Source organism: Hyla sarda, unplaced genomic scaffold (genome assembly GCF_029499605.1).
Source record: "Hyla sarda isolate aHylSar1 unplaced genomic scaffold, aHylSar1.hap1 scaffold_166, whole genome shotgun sequence".
Lineage (NCBI taxonomy): Eukaryota > Metazoa > Chordata > Amphibia > Anura > Hylidae > Hyla > Hyla sarda.
In genome coordinates this window covers 83,553-103,552 of record NW_026608298.1, presented here as the reverse complement: position 1 = coordinate 103,552, position 20,000 = coordinate 83,553, and the positions used below count along the sequence as shown (strand labels likewise).

General features: G+C 46.4%; 1 protein-coding gene across 2 annotated transcripts in view; it reads left to right on the top strand.

The window, feature by feature from the left end:
* The first annotated feature begins 1,153 nt into the window (after positions 1-1,153).
* The window catches only part of LOC130311712 (rho guanine nucleotide exchange factor 15-like), a 48,591-nt gene continuing 29,744 nt past the window's right edge, over positions 1,154-20,000 (top strand). For both annotated transcript variants that reach the window (XR_008860017.1, XM_056552511.1), the window contains exons 1-2: positions 1,154-1,595; positions 16,003-16,456. Coding sequence is in view for 1 of the 2 variants with exons in the window: in XM_056552511.1 (XP_056408486.1) it covers positions 16,048-16,456 (409 nt within the window). In the remaining variant the exon portion in view is untranslated. The remainder of the gene's footprint in view (positions 1,596-16,002; positions 16,457-20,000) is intronic.

The following is a 20,000-nucleotide window of genomic DNA, read 5'->3' as shown; positions in this document are numbered from 1 at the left end:
CTGGCGCATGACGTGAGCGGCAGGGTGTGGCTATTTATAACTCTCGGGAATGGCAGAGACCATGTGCCAAGTATGAGCCCACGCCCGCTCCCAGCTGTCACAACACGCAGGCCGCACCGCCCACCCAACCTTCGCACTACGGCTCCATGCGTTTTATGGACATTTTATTTATCGTGACACCATAAAACATGGTGTAAAATGTGGGGAAGTTCAGTGCGTCGCTTACGTTTAGGGCGTTTTAAAGCGTCTGCGTTAACAGTTGCTGAAAACGTATGCTGGTGTACGTCATATGACAGAATCCGCTTCCACCGTGGTAAAAAACGATTGCGTTTCTTTTCTTTTTTTTCTCGTTCAAACTGTGTTTTCCTGTTTTACTGTTTCCTTAAGGGCCCAGTTACACTACGTATTTTCCGAGCAGAATTCCGTTGCCGGAAGTACATAGCAGCTTTGTTTTTAATGGGATTCTGCTGCACCATTCACACTACGGCATTCCTGACGTGGACGTTCCGCCGCGGAAATTTGGAATCCGGAAATGCATTGCCGTCTATGAAGACAACGCATTTCCAAGCCGTCCAAGCGCAGGCTTGTATAGCTGTGGCAAAACTACAACTCCCAGCATGCCCGGACAGCCTTTGGCTGTCCGGGCATGCTGGGAATTGTAGTTTTTAAACAGCTGGAAACTTTTTAAATTTTATAAATCGTATATACGTTAAACAGAGAAAAAAAACGCAGTGTGAACGTGGCCCAATTGACGTTTTTTGTATATAAAATGAAGGCAAAAACGCGGTCGTGTGTATTGGAGTCTACGTGATCACATGTCATCACCGCCTGGATGAATTTTTATTTATTTATCTAGAAAAACGTATAATACTCTCATTGACAGCGGCGGTTGTGGGACTACAACACCCAGCATGCCGGCAGCTTTTAGGAGCTGCTGGGAGTTGTAGTTCACCTGCCACAGACATCTCTACTGATACAGATAGGGCACCGTAGCCATAGTTTCCATGAAGCAGTTGCCCATAGCAACCAACCGGTTAAATGCTTTCATTTCTCCAGCGCGACAGGTGATTCTCAGCTCAACCAATCAGATTACCGCTTTCATTTCTACAGCGCGACAGGTGATTCTCACCTCAACCAATCAGATCACTGCTTACACATCCTACCGCAATACAAGCTGGGATCTGATTGGTTGCCATGGTCACACCTGCGCTAGAGAAAAAAAAAAAAGGTGGGCTGTGATTGGTTGCTATTGGCAACACATCCCCGCCGTGGTGCTATGAGAGGTCGGGGCCGGTGCGGACATTCCCGGTACACCGCTCCCACTGCACCCTTCACCGGATTATCGGCTCCGGCTGCTCCGTATAGAGAGGACCCGACCTGTAGAGAACAATAGCGGCCGCCCCGCCCCGTCCCGTCCTCCTCCCCGTCAGGCCTGGCCCCGTCTCCTCCCCCGCCGCTTACAGACGGCTGCTCGGTGTCCCGGGTGTGCGGCTTCCTGTGTATCTGTGGCCGGAGTGATGTCCTGAGAGCTGGCGGCGCCGAGAACCGGGAGAACGGGCACTGTGTGCGAGAGAGACCGGAGCCGCCTCATCCACGTGAGTAACGGGAGTAACGTGTTATACCTGACTGACGTCATCACCGGACATAATAACCTTATAATAATGTACAGGACCTGGTGACATCACTGTGATGTAATAACCTTATAATGATGTACAGGACCTGGTGACATCACTGTGATGTAATAACCTTATAATAATGTACAGGACCTGGTGACATCACTGTGATGTAATAACCTTATAATGATGTACAGGACCTGGTGACATCACTGTGATGTAATAACCTTATAATAATGTACAGGACCTGGTGACATCACTGTGATGTCATAACCTTATAATAATGTACAGAACCTGGTGACATCACTGTGATGTCATAACCTTATAATGATGTACAGGACCTGGTGACATCACTGTGATGTCATAACCTTATAATGATGTACAGGACCTGGTGACATCACTGTGATGTCATAACCTTATAATAATGTACAGGACCTGGTGACATCACTGTGATGTCATAACCTTATAATAATGTACAGGACCTGGTGACATCACTGTGATGTAATAACCTTATAATAATGTACAGGACCTGGTGACATCACTGTGATGTCATAACCTCATAATAATGTACAGGACCTGGTGACATCACTGTGATGTCATAACCTTATAATAATGTACAGGACCTGGTGACATCACTGTGATGTAATAACCTTATAATGATGTACAGGACCTGGTGACATCACTGTGATGTAATAACCTTATAATGATGTACAGGACCTGGTGACATCACTGTGATGTCATAACCTTGTAATAATGTACAGGATCTGGTGACATCACTGTGATGTCATAACCTTATAATAATGTACAGGACCCGGTGACATCACTGTGATGTCATAACCTTATAATAATGTACAGGACCCGGTGACATCACTGTGATGTAATAACCTTATAATGATGTACAGGACCTGGTGACATCACTGTGATGTCATAACCTTATAATAATGTACAGGACCTGATGACATCACTGTGATGTAATAACCTTATAATAATGTACAGGACCTGATGACATCACTGTGATGTAATAACCTTATAATAATGTACAGGACCTGATGACATCACTGTGATGTCATAACCTTATAATGTACAGGACCCGGTGACATCACTGTGATGTCATAACCTTATAATGTACAGGACCTGATGACATCACTGTGATGTAATAACCTTATAATAATGTACAGGACCTGATGACATCACTGTGATGTAATAACCTTATAATAATGTACAGGACCTGATGACATCACTGTGATGTAATAACCTTATAATAATGTACAGGACCTGATGACATCACTGTGATGTCATAACCTTATAATAATGTACAGGACCTGATGACATCACTGTGATGTCATAACCTTATAATAATGTACAGGACCTGATGACATCACTGTGATGTAATAACCTTATAATGATGTACAGGACCTGGTGACATCACTGTGATGTAATAACCTTATAATAATGTACAGGACCTGGTGACATCACTGTGATGTAATAACCTTATAATAATGTACAGGACCCGGTGACATCACTGTGATGTCATAACCTTATAATAATGTACAGGACCTGGTGACATCACTGTGATGTCATAACCTTATAATAATGTACAGGACCTGGTGACATCACTGTGATGTCATAACCTTATAATAATGTACAGGACCTGGTGACATCACTGTGATGTCATAACCTTATAATAATGTACAGGACCCGGTGACATCACTGTGATGTAATAACCTTATAATAATGTACAGGACCTGATGACATCACTGTGATGTCATAACCTTATAATGTACAGGACCTGGTGACATCACTGTGATGTCATAACCTTATAATAATGTACAGGACCCGGTGACATCACTGTGATGTCATAACCTTATAATAATGTACAGGACCTGGTGACATCACTGTGATGTCATAACCTTATAATGATGTCGTCACCTGCTGCAGGGACCGCTCACTGTTCTCCATCATAACAATAACAAAAGGGCAAAAATAAAGAATCCCTGCGCCCACGAGGGGTTAAGTTTACCTCTCAGAAATGTCTCCTTCCTGATGTTTCACGTATTTTTGGAGTCTGGTTTCTTACACTCTTTATGTTCATTTATTCAGTGGTTGTGTTGACGGGCAACATTAAAGGGGTACTCCGGTGAAAATACAGGATAGGGGATAAGTGTTTGATCGCGGGGGTCCAACTGCTGGTCCGACTTACTGAGGTCGATGGGACGCCCCCTCCCCATACAGCTCTATGGGGGAGGCACGAACGCTGCATCCCCGCCTCTCCCGTAGAACTACATGGAGGAGGTGTGTCAGGGCCCTGTGCGGGAGATCACGGGGGTCCCTGCATTCGGACCCCCTTCAAACACTTATCCCCTATCCTGTGGATAACGCTGCCGGTGTCCTTTAACCCTTTATATCCTGCAATCAAAGTTGTTCTCAGGATTTAAAGTGCAACAATTTTGGTTGTGGGGGGAGTTCAGGGGAGCGGATTTGGACAATCGCGGGGTCTCACTCAGCTGGATGATGGCCGGTGGCCCCCTAACCTCCTCTGTCCTGTCCAAACCCTGAACCAAAATACAGACAGCCTCCACAACACGGGTGCTATGTGACTGCTGTGCGCTTCGTCCTGTGTTGATCCCCTGATGATAAAAAGGGGAGAAACACGTCAGGATTATAGTGTCTCTCCCAGGAATTGTTTGTAGAGGCGGATGTACTTCTGTCAGGTATTTCATCCATTATACACAGTGACATTCCTGGTACTATGCAGTTTCCTACATGATTTTTCTATATTTTACTTGTTATATTAGTGAGGGTCTTGGTCTCTGGGATTTTTTTTATTTATTTTTTTAATCTAAAAACTGTTTTATTTGAAACAAAATAAAATAAATTACAACAGCTGTAAAATGAGCCCTATACAGTGCGCAAAGACCTGGTCAGTCCAGTGTGAGACCACAATATAGATTAAGTTTCTGTTCACACCTACAGTGTCCTGCAAAGATTTAATGCTGCAGAAAACGAAATGATTGATGACCGCTTCAAATCTGTGCAGGATACTGTACGTGTGAACACAACCTAAAGGTGGCATCTGAATTTATAGTGAGGGACAGGACTGTGATGTCATCACCTTATACTGAGGTACAGGACTGTGATGTCATCACCTTATAGTGAGGGACAGGACTGTGATGTCATCACCTTATAGTGAGGGACAGGACTGTGATGTCATCACCTTATAGTGAGGGACAGGACTGTGATGTCATCACCTTATAGTGAGGGACAGGACTGTGATGTCATCACCTTATAGTGAGGGACAGGACTGTGATGTCATCACCTTTATAGTGAGGGACAGGACTGTGATGTCATCACCTTATAGTGAGGGACAGGACTGTGATGTCATCACCTTATAGTGAGGGACAGGACTGTGATGTCATCACCTTATAGTGAGGGACAGGACTGTGATGTCATCACCTTATAGTGAGGGACAGGACTGTGATGTCATCACCTTATAGTGAGGGACAGGACTGTGATGTCATCACCTTATAGTGAGGGACAGGACTGTGATGTCATCACCTTATAGTGAGGGACAGGACTGTGATGTCATCACCTTATAGTGAGGGACAGGACTGTGATGTCATCACCTTATAGTGAGGGACAGGACTGTGATGTCATCACCTTATAGTGAGGGACAGGACTGTGATGTCATCACCTTATAGTGAGGGACAGGACTGTGATGTCATCACCTTATAGTGAGGGACAGGACTGTGATGTCATCACCTTATAGTGAGGGACAGGACTGTGATGTCATCACCTTATAGTGAGGGACAGGACTGTGATGTCATCACCTTATAGTGAGGGACAGGACTGTGATGTCATCACCTTATACTGAGGGACAGGACTGTGATGTCATCACCTTATAGTGAGGTACAGGACTGTGATATATACTCCTGTATTACTCTGGATCCCTTCCTCCCAGCCGTCTGAAATCTGCAGCTTTTCCTCCACGATATTAGGAGACGATAACGCCTTTCCTGTCTCCGAGGAGAAACCTCACATAACCCCCCCCCCACCCCTTATATAACATCCCGGGCTCTCTGTATATTACATCCTCAGGCTCTCTGTATATCACATCCCGGGCTCTCTGTGTATTACATCCCAGGCACTCTGTATATTACATCCCGCGCTCTCTCTGTATATTACATCCCGCGCTCTCTCTGTATATTACATCCCGCGCTCTCTCTGTATATCACATCCCGGGCTCTCTGTGTATTACATCCCGGGCTCTCTCTGTATATTACATCCCGGGCTCTCTCTGTATATTACATCCCGGGCTCTCTCTCTATATTACATGCCGCCCTCTCTCTGTATATTACATCCCGCGCTCTCTCTCTATATTACATCCCGCCCTCTCTCTGTATATTACATCCCGCGCTCTCTCTCTATATTACATCCCGGGCTCTCTCTCTATATTACATGCCGCCCTCTCTCTCTATATTACATCCCGGCCTCTCTCTGTATATTACATCCCGCTCTCTCTCTGTATATTACATCCCGCCCTCTCTCTCTATATTACATCCCGCGCTCTCTCTGTATATTACATCCCGGGTTCTCTCTATATTACATCCCGGGTTCTCTCTATATTACATCCCGCGCTCTCTCTGTATATTACATCCCGCGCTCTCTCTGTATATTACATCCCGCGCTCTCTCTGTATATTACATCCCGGGCTCTCTCTGTATATTACATGCCGCCCTCTCTCTGTATATTACATGCCGCCCTCTCTCTGTATATTACATCCCGCGCTCTCTCTGTATATTACATCCCGCGCTCTCTCTGTATATTACATCCCGCGCTCTCTCTGTATATTACATCCCGCGCTCTCTCTGTATTACATGCCGCCCTCTCTCTGTATATTACATGCCGCCCTCTCTCTGTATATTACATGCCGCCCTCTCTCTGTATATTACATCCCGCCCTCTCTCTCTATATTACATCCCGCGCTCTCTCTGTATATTACATCCCGGGTTCTCTCTATATTACATCCCGCGCTCTCTCTGTATATTACATCCCGCGCTCTCTCTGTATATTACATCCCGCGCTCTCTCTGTATATTACATCCCGCGCTCTCTCTGTATATTACATCCCGCGCTCTCTCTGTATATTACATCCCGCGCTCTCTCTGTATATTACATCCCGCGCTCTCTCTGTATATTACATCCCGCGCTCTCTCTGTATATTACATCCCGCGCTCTCTCTGTATATTACATCCCGCGCTCTCTCTGTATATTACATCCCGCGCTCTCTCTGTATATTACATCCCGCGCTCTCTCTGTATATTACATCCCGCGCTCTCTCTGTATATTACATCCCGCGCTCTCTCTGTATATTACATCCCGCGCTCTCTCTGTATATTACATCCCGCGCTCTCTCTGTATATTACATCCCGGGTTCTCTCTATATTACATCCCGCGCTCTCTCTGTATATTACATCCCGCGCTCTCTCTGTATATTACATCCCGCGCTCTCTCTGTATATTACATCCCGCGCTCTCTCTGTATATTACATCCCGCGCTCTCTCTGTATATTACATCCCGCGCTCTCTCTGTATATTACATCCCGCGCTCTTTCTGTATATTACATCCCGGGCTCTCTGTATATTACATCCCGCGCTCTCTCTGTATATTACATCCCGCGCTCTCTCTGTATATTACATCCCGCGCTCTCTCTGTATATTACATCCCGCGCTCTCTCTGTATATTACATCCCGCGCTCTATCTGTATATTACATCCCGGGTTCTCTGTATATTACATCCCGCGCTCTCTCTGTATATTACATCCCGCGCTCTCTCTGTATATTACATCCCGGGTTCTCTCTATATTACATCCCGGGTTCTCTGTATATTACATCCCGCGCTCTCTCTGTATATTACATCCCGCGCTCTCTCTGTATATTACATCCCGCGCTCTCTCTGTATATTACATCCCGCGCTCTCTCTGTATATTACATCCCGCGCTCTCTCTGTATATTACATCCCGCGCTCTCTCTGTATATTACATCCCGCGCTCTCTCTGTATATTACATCCCGCGCTCTCTCTGTATATTACATCCCGCGCTCTCTCTGTATATTACATCCCGCGCTCTCTCTGTATATTACATCCCGCGCTCTCTCTGTATATTACATCCCGCGCTCTCTCTGTATATTACATCCCGCGCTCTCTCTGTATATTACATCCCGCGCTCTCTCTGTATATTACATCCCGCGCTCTCTCTGTATATTACATCCCGCGCTCTCTCTGTATATTACATCCCGCGCTCTCTCTGTATATTACATCCCGCGCTCTCTCTGTATATTACATCCCGCGCTCTCTCTGTATATTACATCCCGCGCTCTCTCTGTATATTACATCCCGCGCTCTCTCTGTATATTACATCCCGCGCTCTCTCTGTATATTACATCCCGCGCTCTCTCTGTATATTACATCCCGCGCTCTCTCTGTATATTACATCCCGCGCTCTCTCTGTATATTACATCCCGCGCTCTCTCTGTATATTACATCCCGCGCTCTCTCTGTATATTACATCCCGCGCTCTCTCTGTATATTACATCCCGCGCTCTCTCTGTATATTACATCCCGCGCTCTCTCTGTATATTACATCCCGCGCTCTCTCTGTATATTACATCCCGCGCTCTCTCTGTATATTACATCCCGCGCTCTCTCTGTATATTACATCCCGCGCTCTCTCTGTATATTACATCCCGCGCTCTCTCTGTATATTACATCCCGCGCTCTCTCTGTATATTACATCCCGCGCTCTCTCTGTATATTACATCCCGCGCTCTCTCTGTATATTACATTCCGCGCTCTCTCTGTATATTACATTCCGCGCTCTCTCTGTATATTACATTCCGCGCTCTCTCTGTATATTACATCCCGCGCTCTCTCTGTATATTACATGCCGCGCTCTCTCTGTATATTACATGCCGCCCTCTCTCTGTATATTACATGCCGCCCTCTCTCTGTATATTACATCCCGCGCTCTCTCTCTATATTACATCCCGGGCTCTCTCTCTATATTACATCCCGGGCTCTCTCTCTATATTACATCCCGGCCTCTCTCTGTATATTACATCCCGCGCTCTCTCTGTATATTACATTCCGCGCTCTCTCTGTATATTACATTCCGCGCTCTCTCTCTATTACATCCCGCGCTCTCTGTATTATACTGAGGTCCCCATTGGATCATGGGCACTCGGACCAGACGTCCTGATAATATAATCTGGAGGAGGAAGCTCCGCACTTCCCTCAGCTCAGGAAATAACAGAGCGACATCCTCGTCCCATCCGAGATCCCTGCGTGTACTGTCTGTGCCGGTCTGGGGACTGCACGACAAAGTATTCATACCCTTTACTAGGACACATGATGTCTCTCTGGCTCCTCCCATTTCTCTTGAACATCTCTGAGATGTTTCTCCACCTTGATCGGAGTCACCTGAGGTAAATTCATCTGATTGGACAAGACACGGCCCTGAGTATATAATGTATATCAGAGCAATCACCATGAGGAGGAAAGAACTGCCTGTAGAGCTCAGACACCGACCTGTCTATATAAGGTCTCACAGCTGACAATGTATATCAGAGCAAACACCATGAGGAGGAAATAACTGCCTGTAGAGCTCAGACACCGACCTGTCTATATAAGATCTCACAGCTGACAATGTATATCAGAGCAATCACCATGAGGAGGAAATAACTGCATGTAGAGCTCAGACACAGCCCTGTCTATATAATGTATATCAGAGCAAACACTATGAGGAGAAAATAACTGCCTGTAGAGCTCAGACACAGCCCTGTCTATATAAGATCTCACAGCCGACAATGTATATCAGAGCAAACACCATGAGAAGGAAATAACTGCCTGTAGAGCTTAGAGAAACAGGATTGTGTGGAGCCACAGATCTGAAGAAGAGGAAAAGACATTTCTGCTGCATTGAAAGCTCCGGAGAGCTCAGAGGTCTCTACAATTCTTACATGGAAGAAGAAGGAACAACCAGGACCCTTCCTAGTAACTAAGTAATCGGGGGAGAAGGGTCTTGGAAAGAAAAGGCACCAAGAATCAATGGTCACTGAGCCCCAAAGATTCTTTGTACATGGTCCCAAACCATCACTGCAGCCTCCACCACGCACTGCCCAATACCATCCCTACAGTGATCATGTGGGGGCAGCATCATGTCTGGGGGAAACCAGGCACTGCCCATCGCCTGCCCAATACCATCCCTACAGTGATCATGGTGGGGGCAGCATCATGTCTGGAGGAAACCAGGTACAGCCCATCACCTGCCCAATACCATCCCTACAGTGATCATGGTGGGGGCAGCATCATGTCTGGAGGAAACCAGGCACTGCCCATCACCTGCCCAATACCATCCCTACAGTGATCATGGTGGGGGCAGCATCATATCTGGGGGAAACCAGGCACTGCCCATCACCTGCCCAATACCATCCCTACAGTGATCATGGTGGGGGCAGCATCATATCTGGGGGAAACCAGGCACTGCCCATCACCTGCCCAATACCATCCCTACAGTGATCATGGTGGGGGCAGCATCATGTATAGAGGAAACCAGGCACTGCCCATCACCTGCCCAATACCATCTCTACAGTGATCATGGTGGGGGCAGCATCATGTCTGGAGGAAACCAGGTACAGCCCATCACCTGCCCTATACCATCCCTACAGTGATCATGGTGGGGGCAGCATCATGTCTGGGGAAAACCAGGTACTGCCCATCCCCTGCCCAATACCATCCCTACAGTGATCATGGTGGGGGCAGCATCATGTCTGGGGGAAACCAGGCACTGCTCTTAACCTGCCCAATACCATCCCTACAGTGATCATGGTGGGGGCAGCATCATGTCTGGAGGAAACCAGGTACTGCCCATCACCTGCCCAATACCATCCCTACAGTGATCATGGTGGGGGCAGCATCATGTCTGGGGGAAACCAGGCACTGCCCATCACCTGCCAAATACCATCCCTACAGTGATCATGGTGGGGGCAGCATCATGTCTGGAGGAAACCAGGCACTGCCCATCACCTGCCCAATACCATCCCTACAGTGATCATGGAGGGGGCAGCATCATGTCTGGGGGAAACCAGGCACTGCCCATCACCTGCCCAATACCATCCCTACAGTGATCATGGTGGGGGCAGCATCATGTCTGGGGGAAACCAGGCACTGCCCATCACCTGCCCAATACCATCCCTACAGTGATCATGGTGGGGGCTGCATCATGTCTGGAGGAAACCAGGCACTGCCCATCACCTGCCCAATACCATCTCTACAGTGATCATGGTGGGGGCAGCATCATGTATAGAGGAAACCAGGCACTGCCCATCACCTGCCCAATACCATCCCTACAGTGATCATGGTGGGGGCAGCATCATGTCTGGGGGAAACCAGGTACTGCCCATCACCTGCCCAATACCATCCCTACAGTGATCATGGTGGGGGCAGCATCATGTCTGGGGGAAACCAGGTACTGCCCATCACCTGCCCAATACCATCCCTACAGTGATCATGGTGGGGGCAGCATCATGTCTGGGGGAAACCAGGCACTGCCCATTACCTGCCCAATACCATCCCTACAGTGATCATGGTGGGGGCAGAATCATGTCTGGGGGAAACCAGGTACTGCCCATCACCTACCCAATACCATCCCTACAGTGATCATGGTGGGGGCAGCATCATGTCTGGAGGAAACCAGGCACTGCCCATCACCTGCCCAATACCATCCCTACAGTGATCATGGTGGGGGCAGCATCATGTCTGGGGGAAACCAGGCACTGCCCATCACCTGCCCAATACCATCCCTACAGTGATCATGGTGGGGGCAGCATCATGTCTGGGGGAAACCAGGTACTGCCCATCACCTACCCAATACCATCCCTACAGTGATCATGGTGGGGGCAGCATCATGTCTGGAGGAAACCAGGCACTGCCCATCACCTGCCCAATACCATCCTTACAGTGATCATGGTGGGGGCAGCATCATGTATAGAGGAAACCAGGCACTGCCCATCACCTGCCCAATACCATCCCTACAGTGATCATGGTGGGGGCAGCATCATGTCTGGGGGAAACCAGGCACTGCCCATCACCTGCCCAATACCATCCCTACAGTGATCATGGTGGGGGCAGCATCATGTCTGGAGGAAACCAGGCACTGCCCATCACCTGCCCAATACCATCCCTACAGTTATCATGGTGGGGGGGGGGGGGGCAGCATCATGTCTGGGGGAAACCAGGTACTGCCCATCACCTGCCCAATACCATCCCTACAGTGATCATGGTGGGGGGGGCGCATCATGTCTGGAGGAAACCAGGTACTGCCCATCACCTGCCCAATATCATCCCTACAGTGATCATGGTGGGGGCAACATCATGTCTGGAGGAAACCAGGTACTGCCCATCACCTGCCCAATACCATCCCTACAGTGATCATGGAGAAACCAGGGAGAATGGTCAGGGTTGAGGGAAAGCTGAATGGAGCAAAGTAGAGAAATATTCTTATTGAAAAACCTGATCAGTGCTCTGGACCTCAGATTGAGGTGGTTTTTCACTTTACAACAAGACAATGACCCTAATCACACAACCAGGACAACACAGGAGCAGCTTAGGGACAATTCTGTGAATACCCAATGGTCCATCTCTGGAGAGACCTAAAAATGGCTTCACCGACCGTCCCATCCAACCTGACAGAGCTGAGAGGATCTGCAGAGAAGAAAATCCCCAAATACAGGTGTGTAAACCTTGTGGCCAAGAATCTGTGGAAATAAAAGAACAAAGGACCGACGGATGGCGCCTCGTGTAATACCCTTAGCGAGCGGTAGATTATTGGGGGGGGGGGGGGCCACAGAGCTTATAGATGGCCGCTCACCTTAGAAAGTATATAAATGCGCATATCACCCCAGAAAGCATCGGGGTACAAATGGGTGCGAGTCGCTGCTCAGCCAGTGGGTTGCAGGAGAAGACAACAGTCGTCCTGGAGAGGTAGGTAGAAGCGAAGAAGAACCCCTTGGAATATGGCACTAGAGACTCTAATGGATGAATGAGGCGGATGCCAGAGATAGTTTGTAGTAGTCCTCAGCAGGACAGTTTATAGAACAAAAATAATAAGACAGGATTATGCGTTTTGGGAAGAGCCTTCCCTTCCTCAGATCAGTAAGGGCTCCTCCCAAAACGCGTAATCCTGTCTATTATTTTTGTTCCATAAACTGTCCTGCTGAGGACTACTACAAACTATCTCTGGCATCCGCCTCATTCATCTATTAGTCTGCAGCGCCATATTCCAAGGGATTCTTCTTCACTTCTATATTGTGGCCAAGAAGACCGTAATCTCTGGGGCTTCAGCTAAGTCCTGGGTAAGGGGGGTATGAATACATATGTTAAATGTCATAGTAAAGGGTATGAATACTTCAAGAGTATAGTTTATTTTCAAGACGTTCTGATACACTGGCCCTGATTTACTAATAGTGTTGTGTAGGTTTCTTTGGGGGTTTTATTTCCCTACAATTTTTTTTCCACTGTATTTTCTAAGGTTTCCTACATTTTCCACTTTCCCTACATTTTGCTTTTTTTTTTTACACCTCCTCTGATCTGTCGGGTTTTCCTCGGCTCAAATCCACCACATTTTCTGTGGAAACCTTAGTAAATATGATGGTTTTTGTGAAAATGTTGTGAACACGCCCCTTTTCAGAGACCACGCCCCCTTTTCCCGGCGGCCTCGTCCCTTTTTTGAGTTTTAGCAAAATGGAGAGTTAGGTTTTTTTTTTTCAAAATCTGGCGCAGACAGAATCTGGCGCACAACCCGACATGTCGGGTTTGCAATAGTAAATGAGGACCAGTGTGTGTGTGTGTGTGTTTATATATATATATATATCATTTATTTTTTTTCTGTAATGATGCTAGGCATTAATTATGGGTATTATTTGATGAGGATTAAGCAATATTATATAATCTTCATATCTTTCTGTATTGATGATAGGAGGTAGTTATGGGTATTATTTGATGAGGGAATTATATATTGTATATAAAAAGACATAGAAGCAGCAGCACACCACTCAATGTACTTAAAGGGGTACTCCGGTGGAAACCTTTTTTTTTTTTTTTTTTTAAATCTTTTGGTGCCAGAAAGTTAAACATATTTGTAAATGACTTCTATTAAAAAAATCTTAATTCTTCCAGTATTTATTAGCTGCTGAATACTACAGAGGAAATGGTTTTCTTTTTGGAACACAGAGCTCTCTGCTGACATCACGACCACAGTGCTCTCTGCTGACATCTCTGTCCATTTTAGGAAATGTCCACAGCAGCCCATGTTTTCTATGGGGATTTTCTCCTACTATGGACAGAGATGTCAGCAGAGAGCACTGTGGTCATGATGTCAGCAGAGAGCTCTGTGTTCCAAAATAGTTAAGAATTTCCTCTGTAGTATTCAGCAGCTAATAAGTACTGGAAGGATTAAGATTTTTTTTAATAGAAGTGATTTACAAATCTGTTTTAACTTTCTGGCACTCCTTTTAAGGAGTCCAGGTGCAAACCAGTGAAGGGTCCAGGTCTCGGGTCCCAAATGAAGATGCCATAAGAACCACTGCAGCACTCAGGAATTATAAAAAGAAAATTATAGAAAAGTCTAGCTTTATTCCATCATGGACTTGACACTTTTCTGACACAATAAAAACCTCTCTCAAGCTTCAGTTATAGAGCAGCCGAAAAATTGCAAATCTGTGATGGAATGAAGCTCCTCTTTTGCTTTTCATAATTTGTGCTGCAGTGGTTTGTCTTTTTGGATAAATTATCATGTTAATATATTAGGTGGTTTACATCTGGTTTCATAGTGAGGCGGGATACATCTTAGGTGGTTTCATAGTGAGGCGGGATACATCTTAGGTGGTTTCATAGTGAGGCGGGATACATCTTAGGTGGTTTTCATAGTGAGGCGGGATACATCTTAGGCGGGATACATCTTAGGTGGTTTTCATAGTGAGGCAGTATACATCTTAGGTGGTTTTCATAGTGAGGCGGGATACATCTTAGGTGGTTTTCATAGTGAGGCGGGATACATCTTAGGTGGTTTTCATAGTGAGGCGGGATACATCTTAGGTGGTTTTCATAGTGAGGCGGGATACATCTTAGGTGGTTTTCATAGTGAGGCGGGATACATCTTAGGTGGTTTTCATAGTGAGGCGGGATACATCTTAGGTGGTTTTCATAGTGAGGCGGGATACTTCTTAGGTGGTTTTCATAGTGAGGCGGGATACATCTTAGGTGGTTTTCATAGTGAGGCGGGATACATCTTAGGTGGTTTTCATAGTGAGGCGGGATACATCTTAGGTGGTTTTCATAGTGAGGCGGGATACATCTTAGGTGGTTTCATAGTGAGGCGGGATACACCTTGGGTAGTTTTTCATAGTGAGGCGGGATACACCTTAGGTAGTTTTTCATAGTGAGGCGGGATACATCTTAGGTGGTTTCATAGTGAGGCGGGATACATCTTAGGTGGTTTTCATAGTGAGGCAGGATACATCTTAGGTGGTTTTTCATAGTGAGGCGGGATACATCTTAGGTGGTTTCATAGTGAGGCGGGATACATCTTAGATGGTTTTCATAGTGAGGCGGGATACATCTTAGGTGGTTTTCATAGTGAGGCGGGATACATCTTAGGTGGTTTCATAGTGAGGCGGGATACACCTTGGGTAGTTTTTCATAGTGAGGCGGGATACACCTTAGGTAGTTTTTCATAGTGAGGCGGGATACATCTTAGGTGGTTTTCATAGTGAGGCAGGATACATCTTAGGTGGTTTTTCATAGTGAGGCGGGATACATCTTAGGTGGTTTCATAGTGAGGCGGGATACATCTTAGATGGTTTTCAAAGTGAGGCGGGATACGTCTTAGGTGGTTTCTTAGTGAGGCGGGATACGTCTTAGGTGGTTTCTTAGTGAGGCGGGATACGTCTTAGGTGGTTTCTTAGTGAGGCGGGATACGTCTTAGGTGGTTTCATAGTGAGGCGGGATACGTCTTAGGTGGTTTCATAGTGAGGCGGGATACGTCTTAGGTGGTTTCATAGTGAGGCGGGATACGTCTTAGGTGGTTTCATAGTGAGGCGGGATACGTCTTAGGTGGTTTCATAGTGAGGCGGGATACGTCTTAGGTGGTTTCATAGTGAGGCGGGATACGTCTTAGGTGGTTTCATAGTGAGGCGGGATACATCTTAGGTGGTTTCATAGTGAGGCGGGATACATCTTAGGTGGTTTCATAGTGAGGCGGGATACATCTTAGGTATATGTTTTTATTATCTTGTGAGTCTTCTCTGGAGTTTATAATCTTCTCCTCCTTTTCTTCCAGATTCCTCCATGATGCCCTCTGCCCTCCTCTGACCACGCTGCCGCCATGTCAGCCACCGATGCTCTGCCACCCCCCATTCCCCTCTCCCAGAAGCCTGTCCGTATTATAAAAGCCAGACCGCCAAATCGGCCTCCACCTCATTTGCCTCCCAAACCTCCTCAGAAGCCCTCTCCATGCCCCAAGCATGCCCCTGTGCCACCAGCCTGCCAGCCCGATCACCCAGAACCTACTGCCGAGCCAACTACATCTGGGGTATGTGTGAAGAAGATCGCTGGTCTCTTCCAGAAGGATCCGGCAGGGGGCAGCAGTGATGACCCTCAGCCGCGGTTACCTCCAAAACCATCAGCTCTCCTGCCAAAAGAGGACAAGGTGCCGCCAACGACCAAGGAGGAGCCACCCAGCACCGAGATCAAGTCAGAAGTGAAGAAGCCTGAAGAACAGAGCTGCCCTCCCCGTGAGTATTTGACATCTATATGGCGGGTGCCTCAAGCTGTTGCAAAACTACAACTCCCAGTATGACCGGACAGCCTTTGGCTGTCCGGGCATGCTGGGAGTTGTAGTTTTGCAACAGCTTGAGGCACCCTGGTTGGGAAACACTGCTCTAGGATATGGCCTCTGAGTCCTGCTCATATGTCCATCTTCATTTCAGAAGACTATGGCTTGGTTCACACTACAGTTTCCGGACGGACATTCCTAGTGTGGCCTTCACCAACTAATAGAAGCGTGTACATTGGCGTGTACATTGGCGTGTACATTGGCGTGTACATTGGCGTGTACATTGGCGTGTACATTGGCGTGTACATTGGCGTGTACATTGGCGTGTACATTGCCTTCCCCATAGACAGGGGTGTATTTCAGAAGAATGAGCAAGATCAATGGTGGAATTTCAGCTGCGGATCGTCCACGTCTGAAATCCCTTAGGGGGAGATTTATCACAACCTGTGTAGAGGAAAAGTCGCTGAGTTGCCCATAGCAACCAATCAGATCGCTTATTTAAATTTTCACAGGCCCTTTTAACTCCTTAACGTCGAAGGACGTATATTTACATCCTGCGCCGGCTCCCGCGATATGCCGCTGGGTCACGCGGTGACACCGCGTGATATCTGGTCGTCCCGGCGGCCAATACAGGACATCACCGATCGCGGTGATGTCCTGTATTAACCCTTCAGACGCGGCGATCAAAGCTGACCGCCGCGTCTGATGCGAAAGTGAAACTATCCCGGCTGCTCAGTCGGGCTGTACGGTACCGCCGCGGTGAAATCGCGGCGTCCCAAAAAGCTTACAGGACACCGGGAGGGACCTTACCTGCCTCCTCGGTGTCCGATTGACGAATGACTGCTCCTTGCCTGAGATCCAGGCAGGAGCAGTCAAGCGCCGATAACACTGATCACAGGCGTGTTAATACATGCCAGTGATCTGTGTAAAAGACCAGTGCGTGCAGTGTTATAGCCCCCTATGGGATAGCAATGATCAGTATAAGAGATCAGCGTGTGCATTGTTATAGCCCCCTATGGGATAACGGTGATCAATGTAAAAGATCAGTGTGTGCAGTGTTATAGACTCCTATGGGATAACAATGATCAGTATAAGAGATCAGCGTGTGCAGTGTTATAGCCCCCTATGGGATAACAGTGATCAATGTAAAAGATCAGTGTGTGCAGTGTTATAGCCTCCTATGGGATAACAATGATCAGTGTGTGCAGTGTTATATTCTCCTATGGGATAACAATGATCTGTGTAAAAGATCAGTGTATGTAATGTTATAGGTCCCTATAGGAGCTATAACATTGCAATAAAAAAAAGTGTTAATAAAGATCATTTAACCCCTTCCCTAATAAAAGTTTGAATCATCCCCCTTTTCCCATAAAAAAAAATAAAACAGTGTAAATAAAAAAATAAACGCCGCGTGCGTAAATGTCCAAACTATAAAAATATATCATTAATTAAACCGCACGGTCAATGGCGTACGCGCAAAAAAAATCCAAAGTCCAAAAAAGCGTATTTTTGGTCACTTTTTATACCATTAAAAAAATTTATAAAAAGTGATCAAAAATTTCGATCAAAACTAAAATCATACCGATTAAAAACTTCAGATCACGGTGCAAAAAATGAGTCCTCATACCGCCCTGTACATGGAAAAATAAAAAAGTTATAGGGGTCAGAAGATTTTAAAGTTAAATTTTTAGTGTAGTTATGATTTTTTTTCCAGAAGTGCGACAAAATCCAACCTATATAAGTAGGGGATCATTTTAACCGTATGGACCTACAGAATAATGAGAAGGTGTCATTTTTACCGAAATATGCACTGCGTAGAAAGGGAAGCCCCCAAAAATTACAAAATGGCATTTTTTTCTTTGATTTGGTCGCACAATGATTTTTTTTTTTCTGTTTCGCCGTGAATTATTGGGTAAAATGACTAATGTCACTGCAAAGTAGAATTGGTGACTCAAAAAATAAGCCATAATATGGATTTTTAGGTGGAAAATTGAAAGGGTTAAGATTTTTAAAAGGTAAGGAGGAAAAAACGAAAATGCAAAAACTGAAAAACCCTGCGTCCTTAAGGGGTTAAAAATGAAAGAAGCGAGCTGATTGGTGGCCTATGGGCAACTCGTAAACTTTTCCTCTACACAGGTTCTGATAAATCTCCCCCATAGTTTGCGCTGCGCCAGCAAATCTGCTGAACTGCAATTTCCTGGTGAAATTTCTAAGAATTGAATTTCACGTGAACTTCTGTAATGTGAACCAGACCTTAGAGCGGGGGATTCCTTACATCGCACTTTGGACAGAGGAATTAAGGTGTAGGTCAGAACGTGCCTGGCATTCCATCCCGCTACCCAGAGGCGAGGACTGAGCTCCCGAGACAGAGCGGCAGCGTTACCTGCTAGGTTGGCACCTTGGGGGCATTATCTGCTGCTGTGTAAACAGGAGATCATGAGGGTGAGGTCTCGTGTACAGAGGCCGACACATTCTGTAGCTGGTGGGTAACATGGGCACCGGAGGAACGGCTTCATGTCCAGTGATTTCTGTGATGTAAAATAATGCTGCATGTATGTGAGAGAATGCTGTAGTATTATGTGGGCACCAGGCATCTACCATGTTAGTGCTGAGGTCACTTATCTCTATGGTACCATGTTGGTCCTGAGGTCACTTATCTCTATGGTACCATGTTGGTCCTGACGTCATCGGTCCTCTATCTCTATGGTGCCATGTTGGTATTGAGGTCATCAGTCTTCTACCTCTATGGTACCATGTTGGTGCTGAGGTCATTGGTCCTCTACCTCTATGGTACCATGTTAGTACTGAGGTCATTGGTCCTCTACCTCTCTGGTACCATGTTAGTACTGAGGTCATCAGTCCTCTATCTCTATGGTACCATGTTAGTACTGAGGTCATTGGTCCTCTACCTCTCTGGTACCATGTTAGTACTGAGGTCATCAGTCCTCTATCTCTATGGTACCATGTTAGTGCTGAGGTCACTTATCTCTATGGTACAATGTTGGTACTGAGGTCATCAGTCTTCTACCTCTATGGTACCATGTTGGTGCTGAGGTCATCAGTCTTCTACCTCTATGGTACCATGTTGGTGCTGAGGTCATCGGTCCTCTATCTCTATGGTGCCATGTTGGTACTGAGGTCATCAGTCTTCTACCTCTATGGTGCCATGTTGGTACTGAGGTCATCAGTCCTCTACCTCTATGGTACCATGTTAGTGCTAAGGTCATCAGTCTTCTACCTCTATGGTACCATGTTAGTACTGAGGTCATCAGTCCTCTATCTCTATGGTACCATGTTAGTACTGAGGTCATCAGTCTTCTATCTCTATGGTACCATGTTAGTACGGAGGTCATCATTCTTCTACCTCTATGGTACCATGTTAGTACTGAGGTCATCAGTCTTCTATCTCTATGGTACCATGTTAGAAGACTGATGACCTCAGTACTAACATGGTACCATAGAGATAGAAGACTGATGACCTCAGTACTAACATGGTACCATAG